At 34.8% G+C, this 22261-nt stretch overlaps 3 protein-coding genes across 5 annotated transcripts; all 3 read right to left on the bottom strand.

Moving 5' to 3' along the window:
• Positions 1–324: 324 nt before the first annotated feature.
• Positions 325–4549, bottom strand: LOC130992400 (protein ROLLING AND ERECT LEAF 2). Its single transcript, XM_057917015.1, has 4 exons — positions 2887–4549; positions 2541–2716; positions 1603–1826; positions 325–1346 (listed from the first exon to the last, which is right to left on the bottom strand). Exons 1-4 carry the CDS (start codon positions 3935–3937, stop codon positions 554–556), a joined length of 2244 nt encoding a protein of 747 aa, XP_057772998.1. The 5' UTR covers positions 3938–4549; the 3' UTR covers positions 325–553.
• A 4096-nt stretch (positions 4550–8645) lies between these two features.
• Positions 8646–11638, bottom strand: LOC130992398 (uncharacterized). 3 transcript variants are annotated; one of them, XM_057917013.1, is made up of 9 exons: positions 11353–11638; positions 11118–11210; positions 10916–10989; positions 10726–10831; positions 10563–10613; positions 9951–10101; positions 9670–9808; positions 9050–9155; positions 8646–8970 (listed from the first exon to the last, which is right to left on the bottom strand). In XM_057917013.1, the coding sequence occupies exons 1-9, from the start codon at positions 11501–11503 to the stop codon at positions 8822–8824; spliced, it is 1020 nt and encodes a 339-aa protein (XP_057772996.1). In that variant the 5' UTR covers positions 11504–11638; the 3' UTR covers positions 8646–8821. The 3 variants fall into 3 exon arrangements, with proteins under 3 accessions (XP_057772996.1, XP_057772995.1, XP_057772997.1); XM_057917012.1 differs by having other exon boundaries at positions 10506–10613; positions 11353–11620; XM_057917014.1 differs by having other exon boundaries at positions 10506–10613; positions 11299–11495.
• A 432-nt stretch (positions 11639–12070) lies between these two features.
• LOC130992397 (uncharacterized) lies at positions 12071–15212 on the bottom strand. The gene is made up of 6 exons (XM_057917011.1): positions 14789–15212; positions 14529–14661; positions 13723–13826; positions 13369–13513; positions 13141–13281; positions 12071–13022 (listed from the first exon to the last, which is right to left on the bottom strand). The coding sequence occupies exons 1-6, from the start codon at positions 14827–14829 to the stop codon at positions 12300–12302; spliced, it is 1287 nt and encodes a 428-aa protein (XP_057772994.1). The 5' UTR covers positions 14830–15212; the 3' UTR covers positions 12071–12299.
• Positions 15213–22261: the final 7049 nt, after the last annotated feature.

The raw sequence follows: 22261 nt of genomic DNA, 5'->3' as shown, positions 1-22261 counted from the left end.
TATAAAAATTAAAATTAAAATATTTATTTATTTGAAGTTAAAAGATAAAATAACAAATTGAAATTTAATTTTTATGTAATTTATAAACTTAATGGTGTTAATTATAATTTCTAGAGTGCTGGGCACGGTAGCGCGAGCCTGTAAGTAGGGGCATTAAGGGAATTAAAAAGGGGGAAAAAAATTCTAATTTCTAATGTATTAAAATTAAAATAATGCTAACATGAAGCCAGCTTATCTAGTAGTTCAAACTGAAAATCCCAACTTACATAAACAGAAAAACAAATTGGTAATACCATAATTAAACAAAAATAAACAGGAGTTCCCTTTCAGCAAATAAATTAGCAACAGACATTCCATATATATGAATGAATCAACTTACAATCTCATCTCTTGGCTATACACGCAGGAGTAAAATAAATAGAATGTAACAATTCCGGCTACTATTTCACAACAAACACATCTAAGTGGTAAATTATTTGTAAAATACATAGGGAAAAATTACATGTGCAGGAAGGAAGCACACGTACATCAGAAAGAAAGAGATGAGTCCTCATTATGATACCTCACTCCTGCTTCGTGAATGCGCGATGGCCCTCAAATGACTGTACATATCCGAGGAGGCAAGAGAAAAATCGGACAGGGCCCTAAAGAGTTCAGGCAAATGGCTCTTCAGACTCATGAGGGACTTATCTCTAACTTGAATGCATTGCTTCTGATAAGATTCTTCTGCGTCCTCCAATTTCTGCTTTGCAGCTTCAACCGAAAGCTGCCTATCAGCAATATGATTCTGATCCATTGACCTCTCTGGATCCATGTCATCAGCAGGTGACCTCTTCTGCATTTGCTTGTTGTACCAAGTCTCAAAATCTCGGGTTTTTCTGATGAGGTCCTTCCTGGCTTCTGCACATTTGTTTTTGTAGTCCAGCTCCTCCTCTTGATACTGCCATATAGTCTTTATTATGGCTGCAAAGTTGTTGATAGTCGCTCTTGCTGGCTCATCGGGGAGCTTGTCTAGGTATTCTTGCCAGGCTTGGAGGAGCTTCTGAATAGGGGGGTTTTGAGGTCGGCCAGGAGATGAGACTTTCTCCTTCCAGTTTGTGTCTATTGGAATGAGGTTTAGCTTTAACCAATGGTTGAGTGCTTTGATATATTCTTTTTGCTGGCCCATGAGTTCACTGAAATTTGTAAACCATTCCTGAACCACACCACCTAACTGGCGTGTGCGCTCATGGTGGTGTTCGCTTGTTTCTTTTGGAGCTTGGGAGATGTCGAGATATCTCAATGCTTGAACAACCTTGGATTGGCTCTCATTGTGTATTCTGATTGTCTCCCACATTGTAGCCATCCTGGAAGAACAATTCAAATAGACAAATCATTAAGAAAGATAAGCAGAAACATGAGGAAAATTAAATTGTCACGCAGAAAACACGGTATTCTGATGAGAGAATTTAGAAATAACTTGTATGAAAGGCATATACATGAACAATTTTAAGTATATATATTCACATAACAAAAGCTACAAAAAGTAGTGACAGACTCTCAAATGAGCATGGACAGACAGAGAGATCATTAGTTTCTACAAAGGAATGCTTGAGAACTCACGCATCAACAAGGAAAACGAGTTTTGGATAAAGTTGTTCATCACGTAGACGATTAATTTCAGAGACAGTGGAGTCCATGGACTGCATGTCGACTATATATCTTGTATGCAGATGGCTAACTGCTGCTTTCATTCTCTCCAATCCATCTGTGTTTGAACTGCGTTTCTTCAACTTATTCAATGAGGCCACCTTTTTTTGATATTCAAGTTTCATCTGCTCTCCTGCCTGTTAATCATCAAAGAAAAGAACAACATAACATTCCAGACTGGATTAAACTTAAAAAAGAAAAATATGTTCTGTTATTTCTATCTGTCTACAAGACTGCAAGAACCTTATTATTTTGGTTCAATCATAAGTAATAATACTGTACATGGTTTTCTGCTTCGTTTTAGGTTACTGTTTACTGCAAGTCAAAAATATGTTTTTCCCTTTCCGTGGTTCTTCATCTTCAAGATAGATTTTACAGGCCACTGCAGTTTGCATTTAAAATTTAAATGTGAAAGCCACAACTGTAAGTTTTATTCAATTGACAAAAAAACAAGGTCAAGCTACAACAATGTCTAAACGAACAATTTCCAAAACCAGCTGAACTATCATAAGATTGCCATTGACCTAGGACCACTTGAAGATAAAAGGTGATATACCACAAAATGGTCAAAAGCCATGATACAGCCAGTTTCTATAGTTGAACAATGATCTCAACTTGCTGAACTCTATAGCAGTTGATTTACCTTTAAAAAACATAAACCTAGGATGTGAATACCTAAAGATCAATTTCAATTGAAACCAGTTGAAGCCAGCATTGATGATCAGATAAACAACACAGAACTTCGGCCAGTAAAGGAAAAAAGATACTTGTTTCCCACAGAAAAAAAACAAATAAACTTTATACCTTTAAAATGACGGAAAATTAGTAACAAGATGGAAGCATGATGATACCTTCACTTCATCATAAAGCTTTTTCTCCCATGCCAGCATCTTGTCCAACACCGTTGCATGAGTTTCATGCTCCTCCGAATCAAAATCATCCACCCCATCATCAGCATTAGCCAAACCTCTAAAGGACCGATTCCAAGTAATAACGCGCATCACTCTTTCTGAATGATTAATATTCCCTGCCAATGAAGAAACAAATACTACTTAATACTTGCTTGAATAATTTAGGACACAACTTGCTTCATTAATAAGCATAAATTTCATATCTATATAGTAAAGTACCATCACCCAAGAACAAAAAATCTACAATGCAAGCGGGTAGCCTTGAGCTATAATGACCCTTAATTACCTCTTTTATCCGCAAAATTGGAGTGATAATGCAAGCGGGTAGCCTCGAGCATCCGAGAAACATCATGTGCACTTTCCGAAGCCTTAAGAAAACAATCATCAAGCTCAACAAATATCTGCACAAGGTTCACGTTACCCACGCTCTTCTTCTTCCCCTCAGCCGGAAGAACAACTTGTTTCGCTTTCTTCTCAGCCATTGCAGCTGCTATTGCAGCTTCTGGTGGCGGTGGCTGCGGAGGAAGCTCACTCACCAACTCCACCACCTCTGCCACCGGCTCTGCTTTCGCTGCCCTCGCCTTCTCCTTCTCCTCCATTTCTTTTCTCCTCGCCCTTTCTTCAAGCATCTTCCGCTCCATCTCCTCTATCTCAACACTATTCTCCTCCACATCCGCTAATGTCGGCCCAGGAATGTGGTCAGTTCCGAAGAAGTAATCCCAAGACGAAGAATTCGATGGCGGAGGAGGCGGCTGCTGCTGCTGCTGCACGCGCTCCCGATCGTGGTCACGTTGATCATTCTTCCGCTGCTGATGCAAAACCTCGTCTTCTAGAGGCTCAGGAGGTGAGATCCCACCTCTACCCGCACTCTTACTACTCTTACTACGCCGCTTCAAGCTATGGCTAATATCAGATTCATCATCCTCTTCGTTTTCTTCCTCCATGATCGGATCGGCGTGATTGTTTACGGGTCGGGGGATTGCGAATTCCGGCATGGTAGCGGCGCGCTGGAGCGGCGATGTGTTTGGGAACGACTCGTGCGGCGGAGGAGGCGGCGGGGGGAAATTCTCGTAGGGATGAGGGGGAGGCGGGGCGGCACTCCCGATTGCGGTGGAGGAGGCCACGGAAGCGGCGGCGACGGCCGTGGCGGGGTAGATGGCCTCACCCTGGGCGAAGTCGCTGAGGGCGGCGCCGGTATTCTTCAAGGACATGGCGTGGGCAGAGTGCGCGGCGGCGAACTTGTTCCTGGCCGTGACGGCGCGCTCCATGTGCTGCTTGCGTTCCTTACATCGGTTGACCGTCTCTTCGTTCTCGATCTTCGACTGCGTGCAGCCCATTGCGCTCTCCGGCGAGTCAAATCACCGCCGCAGAATTCCCCAAACACAGCGGCTGAAATTGGGGGAGGAAATTGAGGGTTTTGGGGATGTAGATCAACTGTTTGCGCTTTTTCCCAGTGGGGCGAATCAAAATTGGAAAAAGAGTGAAGTTGAAGCAATCCCTATGATGACCAGTAGTTTGATTACGAGAGCTGGCGAGCAGGAAACGACGACGTTGGATTCTTCACTTTTACCAGAAAATGAGTAGAAAATTGGAAGCAGTTAAAAAGGATGATTCGCGGCAGCGTGGAATAAAACACTAATTTTCAGTTATAGCCTTACAAATACAAACTGTCTCTGTAGCTAATAAATTTATGAACAGTGCATATAGTTATCGCCTATCGGAGCTCCGGCCAGCGCCGCCCCCAGGTGGCAGGCCGTAGTATTATACTGTTCCGGCGGCGGACAATGGTTCTAGAAGGCAGGAGTAATTTTTTTAGAGCATCCACTGTGGTGCTACCCCACCGTGGTGTCACATATGTGTCACCTCAACAACTACCTCATTTTTCAACTATCTCATATTTTCTCTACCGTCCCACTACCTCATTTTTAACTATTCATGGACCCCATTATCATTATCACTACTTCTACCATAATAGACATATAATATACTCCCTCCGTCCCTGAAATAAGTTCCTCTTTTTCCTTTTTGGGACGTCCCCAAATAAGTTCCTATTTCTTTCTTTTCATTTTTGGACAACTACCCCATCACTAATAATACTTTATTTATTCTTACTTTTCACTTTTTCACCACTCTCAATACTAATTATAACACTTTTTCACATTTTCATCACTCTCAATACTAATTATAACATATTTTTCTCCACTATCAATACACTTTACAATTTTTCCTTAAAACCCGTGTCGTTCCCAAAGAGGAACTTATTTTTGGAACGGATGGAGTATATATATACATATATATATATATTATTTTAACTTGTGTATTTTAATTTTTATATTATATTTTACTTCAATAAAATTAATATAATTATACAAATAAATTAATTTTTTTAATAATAAAATATAATTTAAAAATTATAGTTATGCTAAAAAAATGAAAAGGAAAATAAAACAGAACCTAAGATTGTAAAATAAAAGTAACAAAAAAAGAGAAAAAAATTGAAATAATTAACGAGAAAAAAAAAACAGAAATTTAGAAAAATAAATAAACATAAGGCAACTCAAAAGCAAAATAGAACAGGGTTTATAATTTTAAAACAAAGGTAAAAAATAAAAGAAAAAAGAAAATAAAAACTAACGAAAAAAACTAAAAATCGAAACAAAATAAATAAAAAGCAACTTGAATACCTACATAAAAAGAAAGAAGCAAAAAAAAAAGAAAAAATTAAAACAATAACATACAAAAATTATAGCAGTAAAATATTAGCATGGGACCTATCTCTGAGACAAGGAACCAGGAACCAACATTACTACCTCAATTTTTTAAGACCTCCACTATGGTACTATCCTCTAACTACCCCATTACTATATAGCGTAGTGGAAACCCTTAGATCAATCTGCCATCAAGTTCGGGAGAGGATATAATTTATTAATTACAGCTAATCACAAATATGCATATATTTATTTGTGTTTTTTTCTTCTGAGTTGGGTGAACAACAAAGCAACTTTCAATCCATCACCTCTCACAATGGAATTTATGTCTCACAATTTTGTGTATTATTATTAAATTTATTATTTTTATAATATTTTTTATAGAAATAGATTTTATTACTAGTCATTCGTCAATGAAATGTTGTCATAATGAAGGAAGACACGAGTTTAAAAAAAATTATGTTGTTTTTAGTGAGTGAAGAATGGGGCCCACATGTTAGTGAGTGGAGAAAGGGACCCACAAATTTACTAAAAATATATTATGATAGTATTTTTTTTATTGATGAACCAAAATGACAAATTAAGACAATATTTTATGGACGGAGGGAGCAATATTTAAATTTTATTTTTTATAATTGAAATTTTAGGTAAAATTTAAACTCTAATTTTAGATTTATCAATTCGAATGATTAATTATTAATTAATAAAATATAATTATAAATTTTAATTGAATAGAATTGACCCTGTTAAAACTAATAAAATTAAGCTAAAATATGCAAAATTAAAATTGAATAAAAAAATAACACAGAATAAAACACTAAGTGTGGTACATTAATTAGGTCTCAAGTGATTATCTTAGATTCTTATACATATTGGAACTTTCCTAAGTATCTAATTTGTTTTTAAGAAAGTTACAAAGTTCAATGAGATTCTCTTTTCTTTTCTTTTTTAATAGAGGAAATGAGAAATTTGTTGTTAGAATTTATAAACGTTGTCATCTAAATGCTACAGCGTAATCATTACTTCAAATTTCGTATCACATCATGGTTTCAAATTTCAATTAAATATACTCATTTTTCAGGGCAAACAATTATCTGTAATTATTTTGTAAAGTAGAATGTCAATATTTAAACAAAAATCTTAATCCTAAATCCTAATCAGCGGACTCTAAGTTCCATATTTAAGAAAGAAAAAAAAATCCCACTCTAAATTATCTCACAATTATATAAGAAAGCATCAATTTTGTATTACGAGTCAGGCTCAATTTGTCATAGAAGAAAGTCATGCGATGACAAATAAAATGTGCATTTCGTGGTTTACTTGATGAAATGGGTTATTTAGTCACTAAATGATTATATGTTTGAATTGACTTCGTAACTTTGAGATCTAAAGAACTATTAGTGATTGTAGGCCATTTATTAAAAAATAACAACCAAAATTCAAAAATATTATCAATGTCATTGTTGTCTAATACAAAAATATGGCTATTACGTAGGTAAGCCGACCTTTCAATAACTTATTAATTTGTGACAATTTTAAAAAGTCGTTAGTAACTTGATTATTATTTGATCGATCTAGGTTTTCTTCGCCTTTAAATTAAGCGTTTTGAATTCACAATGAGTTGTGTCACTTCGAAGGACAATATAACAAGTCGTTGTATTTATCTATTGTCGTATGGACAAGAGGCACTCTCCCATGCAACTGATTTTTGAATGACACTATTTCAACATATAAATGACACTTGAAAATCTTCAAGTGTGATTTTCAAGTGTCATTTGTTTATTTGTATGTTAAAGTAGTGTCATTTTCTAAATAAAGTAGTGTCATTTTAAAAATCGATTGTACGATGCAACCGATTGTATAGCAGTATTTGTGTATAGACAAATTAAGAAATATTCTTCGCGCATTTTGAATTATTTATAAACATAACATTACAAATATGGATTAGTAATTATATCGATAACATGCTTGTCATATTTTTTATTGATATAATAAAAACAAACTGGCCGTCTAGTAATAATCAACTTGGGTGCAATCATTAACAATAACACTTACGACAAAATATCTAATGATGAAAGAGATAGATATTCATGTTAAATATCTCTAGGTAACAAGTTGCATATTCCGTTTACTAAATGCATTCCCTATTTGAACCAATCGCATAATTCTTCGTGACGAAGAATTTGTCAAGATTAAATATAAAACTTTAAAATATATATATATATATATATATATATATTATGCATATATTTATAAAATTTTCATATTTTATTATTACTTAATAAAAATAAGAGATTTGAAAATTGTATATTTATTAATATAATATTAAATCTATAATATATACAATACTCCTCGTGAAGGCGTACTAGTTGATTGTTATAATTGAGTGTGTTGTCCAAGTGAATAAAAGTCTCACTTTTATTGTAATTTAAAAGTTATTAATTTGATTGAGTAGTAAGTCCAATAATAACAATGTTAGTAAATAATGGATAATATTGATGGTTATAATTATTGAGTTGTGTTGTGTATACTTGTTGAAAATGAAATTATATGAAATAGGTAAATTCCTGTAGACAAATCAAAATGACAAAATAAAGATCAAATAACCTATTCATAATTATGATGGGATAATCACCCATGATATCCAACTTCACTCTAAAATGTTTGATTAATAATATTCATTAATCCATATTCTTATTGTTTTTGTATATTTTTATATCCATGAATTTTTGGCTGAAGAAGCTGTAACATTTTACGAGCTCGGCTCACTTTGATCAGCGTGGCATATATGTTAAAATTTCCGATTATTAATGAAGAAAAATAATCCATTGAAATTCAAACTATTTATGAAGAAAATGGATCTACCTACACATTGTTTTTACTGCTATATTGAAAGCTATCCACATCGCTTATATACATACTACTAAGATTTTATAATTTTCAATGAAATTTATATTATTATTCTATTTATATGTGTAGCCCATCGAATTTCAAAGAGGAATCAATTATATATTTACATACTTTTGCAAATAAACTTCTATTCCTTTCTGTTCTTTCTTTTCCCTTGAAACATTTATTCCTTTCTTTTCTAGTATCTCAATTTTAGTTGGCTAATTCGCAAAGTACAGTTATCTAATCTCATACCATTTTCAATCTAATATTTAGAAATGTTGGAATAACAAAATAAAAGATTGAGCCACTAAGTTAGGTATAGAAAAATGTTATGTGCACTCCCTCCTTTCACAAATCTCTCTAGTTTTTCTAGCTAAACAAATTCCTAATATTCATATCCTCAGCAACAATTTTTTGAAGACAAAAGTTTAAAGGCAAGCAGACAGAGAAAGTAAGCATTTTCTTTTTGATGCTGAAATAAAGTGACTTTTTGAGCCGACCTTGCAAGATTCTAAGGTTTGCATGTGACAGCCACAATCCCTCATTTCTCGTTATATGTCTTTCTATAACATGACAAGCTTTCTAGGCATAGCAAAATGTGACATGATAGAATTACCAGATTCAAGACTTGGGCCCGGCATATCTAATCTGCCAAATCTCAACATCGTTTCCGCGTTTGTACTCTTGCACGTACTGAGGAATCTCTTCCAGGTTGATGAGCCTACCGACGAAGCTCTGTGTAGATTCAGTTTCAAGAGCATCCTCCTCCTCTGCATCAACAATCGCAAAGTGAATAGACAATGAGAATTTCGGGTTGATGAGTGGGACGAGTAGAACAACCGTGCCCACCTTCCTCGACTTTAAGATAACTTCGGAAGTGTGAATAGCCATTTGCAACGACATCAAGATCATCAATGGAGAAGTTGTACCGCTTCTCCAGAGCTAGGTATAGCACCTAAATTAGATAGAAAATACATAAAATTTCATCCAATTTTCTTATAGGTCACACAACCTCCAGTATACAAAAGTGACCAACATTTAAGAAATATAATCATATTGGTGCAATTGATAATAATCTGAGACATGATCATGAATGACTATAATAAAGGGAGGGCCATAACAACTTAACTAAGCACGTTTAAGCATTATATATGTTTCCTAACTCAATCTCATTTCTAATGCACAAAAGCATTGAAACATACAGTAACATTCTTATCTGACTGCAGAGAGTCTATCATGATTAAGGCATGGATAAACTACCTGAAATGCTATCACTATCAGATATTATAGAAAATTCAGGTTTCAAATTTAGAGATTTTTTATTATAAAATAACTTCCATTCCAATATGTCATCCATTAGGATCTCTGTTTGTAAATAGTCTCCTTGGACCTAGAGCCTCGATCACCTTACTGCTTATGAATGAAAACAATGACCTTCTCAAACTGCAATTCCAAGCAGTTCAGTTTACCTTTTCTGGACTACACGACATGATTGCTTCTAATACATTGAAGAAGGCATCAGTTAAGTCGTCACTGTAGATAACATCAGCAGCTAAGAGCAAAGAAGCTCTCTGAAGTTTTTCAAACTCTAATGTGCTCCAACAATAGCTGCACGAGATAAGTGATTTGCAATATGAGATATTTATAAGATCAGTTGTAGAGAAGAAGCGGAAAAGAAATAATGTGAAGCAATAATACGACAATTAAACCTCACAAATCCATTAGACTTTCAATTATAACTGCTTGCTACCTCTGCTCAGATGGAGGATCTACCACAATCACAGGTGGCCATGGATGGTTCCAATCCAGTTCGCGTACATATATAGAAGCCTTGTGGTGGAAGATTCCAGCATTGAGATTAACATTCTTGGCACAGTTTTCAAGTACTTCATCACCTTTATCTATAATAGAGTGAAGAACAAATTATCAAATACCAAGGCAAGTAATCAGGTCACATAAACTTGACGAAACAATACATCGACTTGCACAAAAGGTAGCAAACTACGGGGCGACGTCCAAAACATTTATAACCTACATCAGATAACAAGAGTAATGCCACCAAGAATGTTGAGAGATAACCTAATGTGTCCGAGCCATCTAATATGTATATTTTCTTTTCCATTCTAAACATAAGGCAACTCCACATCTTCTACACTATTCCTTTCACCTTGAGCAGTACTATATTACAACCAAACCTTACTCTCTCCTTCTAAATTTCAATTAATCTTCCCATTATGTCGAATGAAATCATCAGTAGATGAAAATGTGAGTTCACAAAACAGGAGAGCATGTGGTTATATCATGCCATAGAAAAGAAGCAGGTGTCTCCAGCAAATTACAGAGTTCAGTTCAAGTCTCGTACCAGTTATGAATAGAGTATTAGCAGCACGGGCAAGTAACATGCCGACTAACCCTGACAAAGTTAATGAAAGAAAATCCAGTTAAAAAAAGCAGCAATATTATCTCCTACAAACAAGACAAGCAGTACTCCACAACTCACCAAAACTAAGCATAAGAAACTTTACCAGTGCCAGAACCAAGCTCTACTGCAACAACTCCATCAAAATTGGATGAATTTTTATATGTCATATGCAGCACAAAGTCAGCTAGAACCAATTCTGCTCTCCAAACCTAAATTAGGAGAAACTCGTATCAGAAGCACGTAGAAAATGTACGAGCATCATATATATCTGAAGATGTCAATGGCTTTGTTACTTGGAGGCCAACTCTTGGTATCGAAGAAGTGATGTTGTGTTGGACAAAGATAACAAAAGAATCCTTCGATTGACCTGAAAATAGAAATAGAATACCTAATTATTTCAATCAGTTCTTCGTGATATCAACATACCAGTAGGTAAAAATGAACTAACTAGACACCAAAAAATTACAGTCAAGCAACTTCTAAAGGAAAGCTTACTCCGTCTTCGAGTTACAATTAAATCTCCATCTTCATCAACTTCATAGGCTTTCCCCCTCACTAAATTCATACGATCATCAATCTCTTCATCTCCTACGTAATTGCAAAAAGAATCAAAAAGGAAAAAAAATATGCTCAATCAAAATTGTTGCGAGAAGGTTGAAACTTTAAGATGCACCACCTTGTTATCCTATTTAAGTGAACAAACTTAAGAGAAGCGTAGAAAAACCCTAACGAGGTGGAAGAGAGACGGTGAAACGGGATATGCGAGGCCCAGAGTGCTTCGGTGGGCACCCCAGGTGAACCTCACTCATCACTTGCTCCTCCTCTAAATCGCCGCCTTCTTCCGCCGCGTGCGGTGGCGCAACTCTTTCTCCGCCTTCCATTTTTGTTACCTTTCCATTTCTAGGAGTATTAATTTTCTTTGACTTTGTTTTGTTTTTTTTTCTGAAGGTTTGCTTTCTTTCTTTCTTTTTTTCTTTTTTTATGAGATTTGCTCTTTCTTTTCAAAATTACCTTTTGATTTATGTAATATACGCATCTCAATTAAAAGATTATAATAAGAATTTTGATTTGATATGTAAGATTTGACATGCGAAAGTTGCAATTAAAAATTGAAAAAAAAAATCGTCTAAAACAAAATTGAGAAAAAATTAATTTAATATTAATCCTTTTCCATGAGGTTAAAGCGAGATGTAACTTTTTTTAGTTTTAATATTGTAAATTTGGAATTTAATTATGAATATTAAATAGGTAATTATTCATTAATTTCAAATAGTAATGTTTCTCAAATAACTGATTGAAAAATATTGAGCCTTGTTCAAGATTAAGACTATTATCCATTTCAGGCTAACATGCAACTGCATCTGAATCAATTCAGCTGCAAATACAAATAGAGACAGACAACATAAAAAAAAATCTTTTTTTTCTGCAAAAAAAGAAAAGCAAAGAAATCAGGTGTCAACATGTTAATATGTTATAATAGCTTCAAATATTCATAAAGAATATGAATATGATTCAGAAATCACAATGCAACCTAGCAATGATGTATGGATTTACACTGATACTACTTCCAACTGATGAGACATATATCATAAGGTGAAGAGATGATCACCAACACCTTAATCTTCAAAGCATAAAGAATGAAATGAATGATGCTTCCCACACTATGTTTTTAAGGACTCATTTCCCTCTAAAAGCCGCGAGTCGAGCCACAAATTCATCATAGTCCGGCAGCTTCGGGTGCACATGAGCATTGGCATTCAGTAGGTCGGGATGGAACGAAGCAGCACGAGAATGCTTCCTCGGATCAGCCTCCGTGGGGCCCGTTGGTTCGACACGAAGAGAGGATGCTCTGGTTGGGCCATCTTGACTCCTTAGGTTCTTCTCTTTGCTTGAATCTGTTGGAGGCAGTTTTGACCCCTTTTTCCTACTGTAGTGTCTTAGAAGCTTATCCATTGTCTTCTCTTCTTCGCCTCTATGGCCGCGGCCACCATCAAAGAATCTCAAGATCCTTCGACCTTGTGCCACGTTTTCTTTGTTCACCGGCCCCTTCTCATCACCTCCACCAACCGGTGAAGGTTTCGTGTGTCTCGTCCTCACTGATCTCCCCATCGGCTTACCCCTAAGCACCTCGTCAACTGTTGGTTCCGTGGCTTCAACCACCTTGTCATTACTGGAATCACTCTCGTCTGAAGAGCTGCTCGTTGCTTTGTTTGGTACGGGTTTGGTGTAAGGAGGAGTCCGCCTCAGCTTGAGAGGTTCGTCTTCATCCCCCTCCTCCTCAAAAACCTTCCTCACGGCCTCCTTTCTTGCATCAGCTGGACTTTCCTTCTTCCTCTCAGGATTTGTGCGGCCAAATTCATATCCGGCCGCATCCTTTTGAGCAGATCCGTCCACACGACTCTGCAACAGAGTCGAAGATTTCCACCAAAGAAACAGTTGGGCTCCAAATCCTCAAGAGCAAGACTCCACATCTTCCATTTCCAATATAAAATGAGAAATGCTTATTCAAGAATGATACCTTAGCAAATGCAGACTCATTGAAAAGCTTGTTTTCCAGAGCTTTTGCATCCCACTCTAAGCCAGATTCTGCGGCTATTTCTTGCAACAGCTGAAGCTTCATATCTTTCGAAGGAGGATTGGCCTTCAACTTCTCAGTGAACTAAACAAAACACATCCAATTTTACTTCACTGAGTGAAGGAAGAGCGTTAAAATGTGAACCAGATAAGAATACGCCACGCGTGATACCTGTTTGTTGACGTAATAATCCAAGGATTTCCCATATCTCTCAGAAAACACGGTTCTCAGCTCCCGCAGCTCTGGCAGATCAGCAAATCTCGCGGCTGCAAACATCAACGATGCAGCAGCTTCTCTGCACTCTTCAGGGCATTCCCTGCTCAACCAGCGTTTATTCAGTTCCAAGGTATATTTTGATACTTTAAGAAAGCTTCAGAGTTGAAATCAAGATTAGGAGAAATCAAGAACATCATAGTGATTAAGTCCATTTGGATGAAATTAGTCTTAAAAACTAAACCATAATAGAAATTGATAGAGTAATTCTATCAACTTTCTGCTCATACGAAAAACACGGTGCTTATTGACCTCTGTTTGTTCATGGCAGAAAGATTCTTCAAGATATGTTCACAGTACTCGTCGATTAGCTCGTAACATTGAGACCTGATCATCTCAGCAAGAAGCCCTTCAGCCTGTTTAAACATCGATAACAGCTCTATCAATCACAAGAATGGTGGACCTTGGAAGTTCAAGCAAATGCAGAAAAAAACAAGAAAATCTAGGAACCTCATTGGCTTCTCAATTATTCATTATAAAAAATTTAGGAACCTAATCTCGCGTTCCCATCATGATTATTGTTGTCACATCAGTCTCTCACAACCAACAACTACTAGGAAAAATCATGATAGAAAATTAACTTAGAATTGTGGACAAGTTAACAATGAGCTTTGTACAAGGATGACATAAAAGGTGGATCAAACATTGTGTCTATCTAACTCTTTCCGTCTTTCATCATCTTTTTTCAAATTTTCAAACAGAAAATCATTATTAAATTCCATCATCTAAAGCAATTAATCCGAAGACAGCACAGGGTGGTGTGCACCAAACTTTTATGTACAACAAACTTTCTAACAGCCTCACTCTCAAATTCCTTAAATTACTCCAAAGAATGGCGTAACAGATAATTTTCAAGATTTTTGATCAAGAACTCTGGCCAATCAGAAGATGGGTTGATTAAAAAATGGAGTAAACGTGCCATGGGTCATTGAGAAATTATTTCAAGAATATAGCTTAAAAACTATCATCAAACAGAATCCAAGATGATTCAACAATCAAAATACCAATTAGTGAAGACAAATTTCAGGCAAGAAAACCTTGCATATAAAAATGTTTACCCTGGCAAAGGCGTCAGTATCCAGTCCATTTCTAAGCAGATCAGCAACATCATTCCTCAGATATTTCTGTGTTGCATTTCTCTTTTTCGTTATAATCTCGATTCGTGTCCGCGTCAGCTTAATATCCGACTTGCTATATTTCCCAAGAAAAAGAAAAAAAAAAACACAAAATCAACCTAAAAAATTTAGATCAGAAAACGCACACACACACATACCATCCCAGAAAAGAAAAAATAAATGAGCATGAAAACTGATCTCACCATTTGGAAAAAAACTTGCTTTTCAACAGGGCGTCAAACATTTTGTCGAATGCGATGCGATTGAAGAAAGAAAGGTTGAAGAAAATGGATGTTTTAAAAGGCGCAAAAATGTAGGGGAGGAATAATAATTGACATTCAAGAGGTGGAAAGAAAAGAAAAGAAGGTCCTTTGAGGTAGGGAAACTCAAGGGAATAATGAGGTTTGAAGGCAAGAGCAAGAATTTCGATTATGAAAGAAAAGGAAAACTGGAAAAAGGGTTTTTCATGCAACCGAAATGCATTTAGGACACCCAATCGACAGCCCGAAGAAGATCAAGATTCGGTAATGGTGTATTTTTGGTGCAAATAATGCGCTCAAAAAAGGGTATATATATGTAGTTTAGAGAGAGAAAGTTGTGAACAGGCTGTCGTGCTTGCTTTAAATTGGGCTGCCACGTCTGAGTGTGGAGGTTTATAACTGTTTTGGTGTACCGGTCAAATCTCTACTTTGTGTTTTTCAATATTTTTACTACTTTGTAAAATGTTTTAAAAAAGATTAATTTTTTTAATATAAGATACGTATCATGTTTGATATAACAATCAAATTAGCACAAACTAAACTAATACAACCCAACCACACATAACTTTGCTAGATGTCTTGTATTAAATGGTCTGGAATTATCTTTCACGTGTATAAATTCTACAATAATGAACTTTTTATATTTAATCTATTAATTTACGGTGTGAAGGTAAAATTATGACAGTTTAATCTATTAGCAAATTAGTATAAGGTATACTTAAGATGTGTATTAGCTAGGTAGTATGCATATTCTCAAACATATAATGGATACTGGATTTTGAAGCAAATTAATAAGATATTAGTGTATCATAACTTCATAAGTATGTTATATATTCTAATGATCCCTAGCAAATGGGTCCATATTATGTATATATTTATTTTAGAACAGATTAAATAAGGTTAATTGCTAAAGAAATTATGAATTTTAAGCTGAATTTGGTTTCGGATAAGACACTTCTTATAAATTATTGCCATGAGCAGGAATGATCGTCGAGCCTCGACGATTGTTCAAGCAATTTATTATTATTAGCTTGTATTTTGTATTTTTTTTTTCACACATTTATATACAAAATAACAATTGTGTCTGCCACACTTATTTTTAGATATAAAAATGTGATTACATTTGTTTATTTTTAAAATCTTAGCCCCCCGCTATAGGCAATAAGGAAATTATTTTTGAACTTATGTGACTTTTTCGACGATCAAAAAAGTGAAGTGGTGTGACTTTTTTGCAACTTGGCAGAAAATTCGATGTGTACTCGTCACATGTCACTTATGGAACGATTTCAAGTGAGTAGTGAAGTTGAAATGTGTTTATTTTGCTACAAATCAAAACATGACTTCATTATGACAAAAAAAAATTATAAAATATGTTAAAAATTAAATTAAAATCAAAGTCATTATTCCTTTAGCAATCAACCATCAGTGGCGGATTCAGGGGGGGCTAGGGGGGGCTGAAGCCCCCTCCCAATTTTTGAGTTTTTTTTTTTTTTTTAATATAGAAATTTATTTCACTTAATATATCAATATATATGTATATGTGTATATAAATAAGAAATAGAAGAAAAAATATAATACATTATTTCTAGTATATCCAACTATCCATATTAATTCTTTGAAATTGTACATTGATTTGTTACATTTATGTTATTTTTATCCTATTTTTGTTCTTAATTAATTTTTAATGTTGAATTTGAGTCCATTCTAAAGTTAAAAGTAAAATAACTAATTATTAACAATGAAAGTTAGTTTATTTGTTTAGAAAATGAAATATATTTTTTTAAAAGAATGCATAAAAGTATTGTTTTGTATACTTTCAATCTACTTGATGTTGAATTAATTGAATTGCAAACATATATCTATTATATTAAGTGATTGTTAAAAAAATGCATGAAAATAAAGTGTACGGAATGTTCAAAAAAATTTGCTTCGGGGGCTCCCGCCCCCGAACCCCCGTGTAAATGTCTACATACGTCGTAGATCAATAAATTCAGCCCCCCCTAACCTCAAATCCTGGATCCGCCCCTGTCAACCATGTTAAATAGTACAATAAATTGTACAATATATATATATTTATTGTAAGCGTCGTTTTATATTTTATGTAAATACATAGTTAACCAATTGAAATGATTAAATATATTCATAATTATGGAACATTGCCCCAATTTTGGTTTCGATAATCTTACCACACGCCAATTCTACAAAGTATATAACGTGTGCATCAGCCAAAGTTAGATTTCACAAATTTGAAAGAGAAGTAGATAAAGGTTGATAGCTTGTATTTCCTAAAGCGTTTCGAGATTGAGTCATAGAGTATAACAAGAACAAATCACCTATTTAATAATGTGGGATGTGGACAATAATATGTGTAAGATAAATTACAACCATGAAGAAGTCGTATAACTTACTTGAAAACAACAAATTTTACGAATATTTGCCATTAACTGATAAATATACATAATTCTTTTAATGTCCGACACTTAAGCTAAACCCTTCAATTTTTTCCCATTTGGCTAGACAATGAAGTGCAACCCTTTCAAGGCTTTAGTCATTAGGTGGGTGGTTCTAGTCATCACGGAGAAAATGAAGAAGCATTATTGGTCATTTTTAAAAAGTACAAAAAAAAAATCTGGTTGTTTTTTAAGGGTTAAAGTGATAAATTTATGAGAAAAGCTAAATTAATCATTTTTAAGATCACAAAAATGGTAGGCTACGTACTATTTATAATACGCGGTGCATTATATATTACATACAAATTTTCAAATGGATAGTACTTTTTTAGTTAACAGTTAAAGATTAATTGGATTATCTAGATATTGGAACATAAAATATTAATATGGATGAAATATTTAAATTACATAAATATCTTTTTGCACGAAATTCTTTTTTCTTTTTATATGAAAATAATTCAGCTCAACCCTTTAATCTCGAACACTTGCTTGTTCCATTTAATTCAATTCCGTAGTGAAATTGTTCACAATAAAGATGGTTGATTCTCGCCCAGAGTTATATTACAATAAAATATATATGAAAAATGTCTGTGCAAAAAGTTTAATCTAATTGTTTAAAAAAATTGTAATACAATAACTTTATATATATATATATATATATATAAATTAATAACTAAATACAAAATTAAATACTACATCATGATGGACTCGAACTCAATAAATTTTTAGGACTAATTAAGTATTAATAACTCTATTGTTATGCCAATGCTCGATGTAATATATATAGGTGTACGTAGTTAACAAAATAAGAATTCAAAATTAATAAAGACAGTTGAATATCTGTTGTTAAAGATGGTTTAACAACATATATGTTATTCTCCCAAAAAAATCAACAGATCATTTGATTGGAGAGGGGGAAAAAAGGTTGATATGATTACAATAGTTTTAGCTATTTTTATGTGATAAGTTTTTCCGATAGCTAGCTGGTGAAGTACAAATAAAAGGGACGAGAAAGTGACACGTGGCCCTATTAGAAATATTGGACAAATTGTAGTATATATTTGTAGACGATATGCTACTGCATAATTACAAACAAATTATATTTTATCAGACGACAATAAACATAAACATTTAACATATATAAATGCAAGACAAAAAAAATTCTATTTCTACTCTGCTATAGATGATCATGAAATACTATATACTCCATTAATCTATAGAATCGTCGATGAAGTCCAATTCATATAGTAAAATTAAAGCATTAAATCTCCTTAATAAAGAGGTTATTAACTCAATTCTCATTCAAGTTCAAATTTATAGTGATACCATCTTTAAATTTAATGTTATAATTATAAAAAAAAAATAGTACTAGTACATTACTTATTTATGGAAAATAATCTAGTACATTAAACATACTCAGTGAAGTGTAATAAAGAATCAAATGAATATTTATTTAAGAGAAAAGAGAGAGAGAGAGAGAGAGAATCAAATCAAATACTATATTATTTACTCTATCCCGATTCATTTGATCTATATTTTATTTCGATTATCCAATTGGACATTGCCTAGTCAATTTTTAGCAAAAATAAAGATCTCTGCCTAATTACACAATTAGATCACCACAATTATAAATAAGTTTTATATAGGTGATCAATTTCAACACTTTATATACAATAAACACTTACTTTTAGATAATAATTTCAAAAAAAAAGAAAATTAGGTCAAAATGAGGGATGGGTATAGATGGAAATTACTAGTAGTATGCTTGTTTTGGGGTGAATTCAATTGTTTTGGAATTTTATACTCCCTCCGTCCCATAATAAGTGGCCACATTCTTTTCGGCACGGAGATTAAGAAGGGGATTATTATGTTTTAATTGAGTGTGACCCACCAAAATTAGTGAGTAATTTTTAGAAAGTGGCCTACAATTGTTGACCAAATTAGTGAGTAATTTTGGCATTTTTAGAAAGTGGCCTACAATTGTTGACCAAATTAGTGAGTAATTGTTGACTTAATTAAAGTAAACTTTTGCCATTTTTAGAAAGCAGCCACTTATAGTGGGTCAGACGAAAAAGGAAATGTGGCCACTTATTATGGGACGGAGGGAGTACTAGTGTAGTGGCAAGTAGGAGCAGCCAAACAGGAGGCGCGTGTGGGGGAAACGCGTTTGGGCCACGTGGCGCAGCCCTGTGGCTTGCGGGCGAAGGAAGAGCCCACTTAAACTAGTGCGCTACTTAACATAATACAGCTAGGATTAGTACCTTGCTTAATTAGCTGTCAAATTTATTTTTCTTTTAAATGATAATTCTGTAATTGCATGCCTAAAGTATTCTTCAAATTCAATAGGTACTTTTAGGGCTTCCTGTAGATATTTATTGTTAGGTTTACTTTTTCCTTCTGATTCATTAGAAGGATCCATTGAATGTGAGAAGATTGTAAAATTTACAAATTTCAGTTTTTTCTTTTATCCTTATTTTATACTATGAAGAAGCTTAGTTGTTATTTATGTATAATGTATTGATATAATCAACGCTGATTTTTCTTCAAGTTGAATTAGGTTAATGCCTAATTAAACGCATTGGTTTGAGGTAGTAAAATAAATGTTAGACGTGTGAGACTTATTTCAATTGGCATTTGATTCTTTGTGGATCCTATCATCGATCTGTATAATACTGTAAGCAATTATTGAAAAACTTTCTGCCCAATTATAAAATATTTGTAGAATCACTCAAAAAAAAAAATCGATATACAAGATTATCATTTAATCAACTACTACATGTAGCATTTTTTGGAAATTTTGTAAAGTTCAAATGACGTTTAACGTTTCCCCTACAATGTAATTTATGGGTGGCAATGTTTTGATGTAGTTAATTTCAGTATTAATTAGCATCAAAGAACAAGGATTGTTCTCGGTCCTACTGTCCTAATTAATACCACTAATTATTATAAAATTTACGAAATTTGAAATTGAATTTTCCAATTCTTTTGGGTTATAGTTTCAAGAACTAACATTTCGGGGTGTTTACAAAATCAATAATGCTATTACGCAATAAATGATCATTTATTCGCTATGTATGAATTTTGTTCACCTATTAAGTAGTCTTAGAGCATCCGCAATGGGGTTACATGATAGCTTATATGATAGCCTACTTTATGAGGGGGGACCACATGTTGTAAAGATGCTGCATTGGGGTTACATAATAGCATTAGTTTTGATTTTTATGCTTTTTACTTAAATTTAATTGCTCAAATTTAAATAACACATTTTACTAATAATTAAAATTTCATTAAAATAAAAAACCTAAATATTACATTAAAAAAAATTAAAACATAATTTAAATTACATAAATTAAAATTACATGGAGGGTGTAGAGAGAGGAAGAAAGGAAGAAGTAAGGATGAAGAAGAAGAAGTGAGGGTGTAGGGAAAAAATGAGGAAGAAGAAGAATAAATAGAAGAAAAAGAAGAGAAAAAAAAATGAACGGTCAAAATTCACGCAAATCGAGGCAGCAACGGTCAAATCGACTTTTTTAATCGGCGCGTGCATCACACGCGCCTTACACTATCATCAAAATGGGCTACACGATAGAACGTGTAGCCCTCGTGTAACTCTCGCCCGCAATGCTTACACGATAGCAGACTTACACGAGTAAGCTGCTATCGTGTAGGCGTTGCCAATGCTCTTATTAAGGGGTGAGCATTAATCAATCTGATTATCGAATCGAACTGAATTATTATAATCGAATTAGCCACAATTTTTATCGTAATTAATTGAAATCAAATCATGCAGTCTAAAAACCGTAATTGAATCAAAATTTTGATTTTTTAAAAACATGTAATCAAAATTAAATCAATTATAAAAAAGGGTTAATTCTCTCTAAATCCTTAAACTATAGTCATTTTCCGTTTTTTCCCTCAATCTTCCCACAAAAAAAAACCCAACTTTCAATTTTTCCTAATTTTCCCATGACGGGTTTTCCGGCCAAATTCGATCACACGTGGAATCGGAATTAAGTGACGTGGACACGCCGGATTGTTATTCTTCAATTTGTCGCCGTTCTGCCACGTCCACCACCTTCTTCTTAAAGTCCGATCGCCGCCGCTCATCTCCTCCAAAAAACCGGCAGGCTACTACCGCCTTCATCTCTGTCTGTTACAGATCCGACCTCAGAACCCTTCTCTCTGACCCACGTTTTGAGAGTTGCAGCTAGGGTTTTGCCCCCTTTTCGCGCCGCCTAGGGTTTGCGCCGTAAATAGCAGCGTCGCCCTAACTTGCTTCATCCGGTGAGCCTCTGTCTCCCAATCACGCAGCCTAATGCCCCGAGCCTCTTCAAATTTGGTATCTGAGTGGAGGAGGGGGAGGGGGAGGGAAGTAGGAAGTGGCTGAGGTGGGGGATGGGGGAAGGGGGAGAGTCGACGGAGGTCCCAGAAAACATCGGCCCTCAAGCTGGCACCGCCTGAGCTCGCTCGCCGCCTCTGAAATTCCGGCAGAGTCGACGCCGCTCTTCGGCTTGTGCCGTCTCCTGGAAACCGTCGTCCCCAGAATCTGGGCGGTTGTGGCAGTGAGAGAGAGGGGGGGAGCCAGACGGGGGGAGAGGGGGAAGGGGGATGGGGGAAGAGAGAAAGAGAGTGACGTGGGAGGGGGAGAGTGACGTGTGAGGGTGTGATTTGCCACGTATAGGGTGATTTGGCATGAATAACGCCACATAGGAAAATTCCGACTTCGGATTTGGCCGGAAAACCCGTCATGGGAAAATTAGGAAAAATTGAAAGTTGAGGGTTTTTTGTGGGAAGTTCAAAGATTGAGGGAAAAAACGGAAAATGACTATAGTTTAAGGATTTAGAGAGAATTAACCCTATAAAAAATAGTCGAATCGAATATTGAATACTCCTGGCTCCTACTAATATATATTTTCAATTTTTTCTTAATCATAGTGTCATTCTTTATATATTTTACTAATTAATA

The sequence above is a fragment of the Salvia miltiorrhiza genome, chromosome 7 (assembly GCF_028751815.1).
Source record: "Salvia miltiorrhiza cultivar Shanhuang (shh) chromosome 7, IMPLAD_Smil_shh, whole genome shotgun sequence".
Taxonomy (NCBI): domain Eukaryota; kingdom Viridiplantae; phylum Streptophyta; class Magnoliopsida; order Lamiales; family Lamiaceae; genus Salvia; species Salvia miltiorrhiza.
Note: the sequence above shows the minus strand (reverse complement) of the source record. Positions and strands in the feature narration are given on the sequence as shown.